Raw genomic sequence first — 5,624 nt, 5'->3', positions numbered from 1 at the left:
CAAGTTTTCTGTCGGCCTGTTCCTCAGCTGCAAAGAGCCGAGCGGGGAGAAGTCAAACCTGCAATCTTACGACATAAGATCCCAAACAAATAGCTGCAAAGAGGCTGAGCCGTCTGGGTCTGGGTCAAAGTCATTTAACGTAACAATGAACAAACAAACTGTGTTTCTGTGGAATGAGGCCTGAAGCTTTAAAACTGTACATTCTTCATGCTTGTGGGTCTTTTTTATGTGATCCGTACTTTTTTATTAAAGAAAAAACACTTGGATGCTGCAACATAACTAACAACAACACTGGAGTCTGAGAAAGTCCCACACTGACTTTTATTCACCCTGTCAATCCATCCAGGTATTTTACAAACAGAACAAATGACCCTGGTAAATGGATTTCAATATTTCAAAAGGTTCTTGAATTTGTTTTCCATTTCTTCCTTCTCTTGTCAGTTCCGTAGCGGTTGCATCAAGTCCCTTAACTAATCATGGTTGTGTTTCAGGCATAACAGGTAATAAACCAATCAAAGGCCAGCTGTGGTTGCATCTTCCCAGATAACTATTGTAAGGGTTGTAATGGTTTTTATTCTACGGATTGTTTTGGTTGTCAGAGAGAACACTTCTCTGAAGAGGGAACAGTTTCACTTTACTCGTGAGCAGATCATCTATGTGCAACAACCAGTGTGATCATATTACTAACTTAATAATGTGACCTTAGAATAAATAAGACTGTTCATTAAAAGCACAATTGTGTTCCTCTGCCTCAAGGTAGTCAATGTGCCAACATGCACCTGACCGCACCTCATTTTACAACCAACTCACCCATGGGCATTCAGATGGGAGCAAGTGTATTTTCTATTGACAAGTATGTAATCTGTCTGTCTGACACGAGCAACGAGAGACTTGCATTGTTCTAAAAACTCTTTCCTCATAGTATCCCTTGATGCAGCTCCTCCTTTCAGCCTCTGTCGGAAACACTTGGTTTTAGCTCCTGAAATGGGACAGGAACTCACTTTACCACGGATTTTGATCTTTTTTACTTTACAGAACTTTTACATTCACAAAGAGTGTATGTCTCTCAGGCTAAAGACTCTGGTCATACGCAGTGAGAGCACAGGCAGTGAGTGGTTAGTGACAGACAGGTATACGCCAATTCATCTGGAAAGAATCACGTGATTTGTCGTGATTATCACAGTCTGGCTTGGGCTTCAGACAACTTTATTCATTGTTGGCTACTGGGATCTGAAGACGATTTCAACAAATAAGATAAAAGTGTTTCAGAAACAATCTAACTAATTGGGTTGTCCCATTAGGAACATTCCCTTCACTGAAGATCAATCTGAGGAATTGAAGTCAAATCTCCCCTTAATCACGTGGATTGGAATACGTTTTTAAAAAGTATTTAGCAGCAAATGGTGTAAAAATAGTAAAAGTATTAGTAGAAACATTCGTGAAAGAATGTTTGTTTGTGCAGTTCACAACTTGAGAGTCACAACAAGAGATGATGTTGACGATGTCTCATTGTATTTGGACCGACCCCTCGTTGATTTCCACAAGTAGCTCAGAAACTACAGTCCTCAGGTCAGTTGGTGCAGCTGCCTCCTAGTTGCGATGGCAGATCTCGCAGCACTCGAGGCAAAACTCGAGACACTCCGTCGGCTCACAGCAGGACTCGAACATGACCGAGTGGCAGTGGGCGTTGCAGTTGAGCTCCTCTACGGGCGCCTCCTGGATGGCCGAGCAGCAGCGGGCGCAGGCGTGGCAGCATGACGAGCAGAGGGCGTGGAGGCAGGAGGAGCAGGCCTCCAACAGGCCCAGGAGCAGCACGGAGCACTGGCACCACAGGCACGCCAGCAGCAGGTGAACGCAGGAGTCTGGAGGCGTCAGCAACGAGACAGGAGAGAGATTTAGCTGCAAATTCTTGAGGTCACGAAAAAAAAGCTGCCGTTTGTTCTAAAAGCCTGTCAGACATTAACAACTCTATTAACCCTAAATTAATCTCTCGCATGTTTGCATGTTGTGCCAGGCAGAAGTTAAAAGAGAAAGCACTGTGCTGCAGTGATCAAGTGTGATTGTGTTTACTTAATCACGGAGGTTTGTTCCAGCCTCCAGGGAAAATAAAAAGGGCCACAGAGGCGGCTGGTGATGAGCAACAACTGCGAAGAAGCTGTCACAAGATAATTGCTCCACTACCCAAATTAGGTGCCCATGAAATTGCATACATTAACCCCGCCGGTGTGTTATTGTGCGTCTCTCGCGATCCTCGCCGGTGCTCAGCTCGCGTTTTCATCCTCACACAGAGCACATAGTCAGTGAGCTCATGCAAATCGAGCTGTTTTATCCTGTTTACTCAAGGAAGTAAATGAAACGGAGATGGCAGAATTCCCTGGGGAGTGGGGTCCGGCGTTTTTCTGCTTAGCCGCTCAAATTATGCACCCCCCGCACACAACTTATGCTAATGTCTGCGTGTAGATGAAAAAGGATGCATTATGTGTGGCTACTGTATTGATTTAATGCATCACTTCATAGAGATAACAACATGAACACAAGGATAAACAAAGAGTCGTCCACCACGCGCTTTGATAAAACTGGAAGAAAGTGCAGCAGTTTGAAAGTCTCCAATGGAAACTTTTTTTTATGGCTCTGCTTGTGCAAACAGACAGATTCTCTATTGTGGTAACAGAAAAATCATTTGATTGCAGTGGTTAAAAATCTTAGATTTTCCTAAATCAGGGGCCATTAAGATGTCCAATTAGATGACCAACATCCCTATTCCGGATTCAGTAAGGGGCACATCTAAGTCATTCCTTGTTTACCGTTGGCTCTATAGCTTTGAGCAGACATCTCACACATCTTTGAATATATTTTTTTCTATTGTTCCGTGATCATTTTGTTCTTCAAAAAAGCTTCAGAAAATAAAAACAAATGGTCATATTTATTGTTAGTTGTTAGTTATTGTTAGTCAGGGAAAAAACTGATTATTGACAGGACTTCAGATTTCATCTGGGGCCAGTGCCCCCCCGACCCCGTCCCTGGATCCACCACTGTTTGATTTGCTCACTTTACCCAATAACTGATCAGTTCTAACTCAGCATTCTTATTAGCTGTTAAATCCTTCTTTTTGAACCTTTTTATCTTGTGAAAGAAAAAAAGCTTCACAGTTGTAGTATTCTCCACCCTCAGCCTCAGCCTCAACCTCAGCCTCATAGGGCTGTAAAATGAAGAATAGGAAGAAGCCAGGTTGAAAGGTAAAAAATACATACTGGAACTCAATTGCTCATCTCCCAATAAAGTACCACACATTAAGCTTTTCAATGAAAAGTATCAAGAACGGCAACAACAGCCAATGATATTAAATCCTTCAGCCCACATCTCAGTTCCCAAGTCTGTACTGACATAATTTATCCAGGTTATTAGGAAAAATCAGTTCGAGAAAGAAAATGCCATATTATAAACATAAACTCACCGTCATTAATAGAATTTGTTTGACAGTTCATCATGATATGAATCTTAGATCACAGTGTCTTTTGTTATTTACAGTTATTTACAGTCAGTGTTGTAGTTGTAGTTCCTACCACTTGTTGTGGCTGCAGGTTGGCGTGAGCTGACCACACTGCCCCTGCTCCTCTTCCTCCTGCTGCCGCTGCTGTGCACGGACAGACTGGAGCCCTGCAGGCCGCTCTGGTCCCGGGGAGCAGGCAGGGGTCTGTGGTCTGGCACTGTGAGGCCACATCGTGGGCAGGTGGGCTCCTTGGGGTCACACGGTCTCCTCGGCCCTGCTACGTCCGGTGAGGCAGGCAGAGGCTGGGCTGGCCGCACAGAGATTGAGATCATGATTACTGCCCAACAGGAACAGTGTGGAGGCTCCTCGGTGATAAAACTACGACAACTCAAAATGAGTGAGAGACAAATCGTTGTCTTTCCACCAGGATTGTATCATGTTCTCTAGTATGTGGGAGAATGTACCTTCGCCAAGGAGCGTATGTATCATCTTGTTTTTTTTGACAGAAATTGTTTATTGTAATTGGATTGATACCAATTTGATTTGTAATTTCCACCAAAGAAGTACAAGAAAAAGAGAAACATAGTAGGTCCCATGTTATTAAATCATTTTATGAAGGAAGGATCTGCATTTATTTCACACTACTGATATTTTACAACTTATTGACATATTGTAATAATTATTATATCGAAAATTCACTGAAACAATAAGTTAAATACTTGATTTCACATGCAGTGGTTAAATCCGGCCAAATATAAAGCTACAAAACAAAGATAATAATAACAACAATGCAGATGTCAGGGTTTCCACTTACTGCTGATGAGGTCAGTGTGGATGGTATTTCCTCCGCTAACGGAGTCCCGAGCTGAAGGGATATCCTGTGGTGAATTTAAAAACGTTCCACCTTGAGACACAATAAAAAAATTGTGTGAGCTGAAAAACGAATAGACCTCGTATAAATAAAAAAGGCATAAAACCAGGATTATTTTAAACATTTGCTTTGCCTCTGATTTGATTAATTGATTGTTTTCCGATAAAGACAGTTTGAAATGAAATTTGCACAATGATCCTAAATGATCATCTGTTAAAACGTTTTCTAACTCTCATATAATGCAATGAGGTATTTCGGGGCGTAGTTTCACTCCCATGATGCCTTCGCTGCTATTTCACAGGTTCTGCTACTTTTCTAGCAAACAAGTTTCTCAGGGAAATCTTGTAAATAATAAGTAGCAGCTTTAGTTGAAGTTGAAAATCCGTGCTCAGAGCAGCAGTGTGTGTGTATAACTACCTTTAGTCGGGTTGCTCTGCTCGTCCACAGGTAAATGATCTCCAGGTGACATGTCTGATACTCATGACGTCTGCGTAGCTTTGTTTCACTTTCATCAATCAGTCTCGCTGTTCATCCTCCTGCTTCTGTCCACGCCAAGATGTCAGGAAAACTCCAGCAACACCCAGCATGCCGGCCTGAGTCACCACTCAGGAGACAGTGAGCTGGAAGTGTGTGTGTGTGTGTGTTTTGTTGTTGTTTGGTGGGCAACACTCCCCCTTCCCAGCAGATCTTAGTGGTCACTGTGAACATGCTGATCACAGCAGCAGAGACACAGCTGAGGCCGGGCCGTGTGACTTTAGCCTCCTCTGTTCTGCTTTTAGTCACATAACACAATGGAGACACATACCTCACAAGTGTGTCAGCTCAACACTGAATGTATGCAAACCCTCGACCACACAAACACACACACACACACACACAAATCTGCATGTATTTATGGGCACATTTTCAAAGCAACAACAATTCATACAACACAAATGAACACAATCATTGTTAAATACATTGTGTTGTGACTTTGTATAAATACTTTAAACATTGATGCACCTCTGCATGTAGGTAAAACACTGTGTTATCTGTTGTAAATATTCTTATTTTCTTGTTCTGTTACACATCTGTTACATTTCTCTCCATCCTGGGACAGGGATCCTTCACATGTGACTCTCTCTTTAGTTTCTCTTTAGTGTTTTTTTTACCCTTTTTGTTGTCAGGGGATGTTTCACCTTGTACAGGTCGTTAAGCCCTATGAGGCAAAGTGTGATTTGTGAATATGGGATGTACAAATAAAATTGTATTTTATTTATTTTA

At 42.2% G+C, this 5,624-nt stretch overlaps 1 protein-coding gene across 1 annotated transcript; it reads right to left on the bottom strand.

Annotated features, from left to right (window-relative positions):
* Nucleotides 1-471: 471 nt before the first annotated feature.
* Nucleotides 472-5,008, bottom strand: LOC117763730 (myoD family inhibitor domain-containing protein-like). Its single transcript, XM_034589100.1, has 4 exons — nt 4,779-5,008; nt 4,305-4,394; nt 3,564-3,797; nt 472-1,862 (listed from the first exon to the last, which is right to left on the bottom strand). The coding sequence occupies exons 1-4, from the start codon at nt 4,828-4,830 to the stop codon at nt 1,591-1,593; spliced, it is 648 nt and encodes a 215-aa protein (XP_034444991.1). The 5' UTR covers nt 4,831-5,008; the 3' UTR covers nt 472-1,590.
* Nucleotides 5,009-5,624: the final 616 nt, after the last annotated feature.

This window comes from Hippoglossus hippoglossus, chromosome 6 (genome assembly GCF_009819705.1).
Source record: "Hippoglossus hippoglossus isolate fHipHip1 chromosome 6, fHipHip1.pri, whole genome shotgun sequence".
Classification (NCBI taxonomy): Eukaryota; Metazoa; Chordata; class Actinopteri; order Pleuronectiformes; family Pleuronectidae; genus Hippoglossus; species Hippoglossus hippoglossus.
This window is presented reverse-complemented; position numbering and strand designations above follow the sequence as displayed.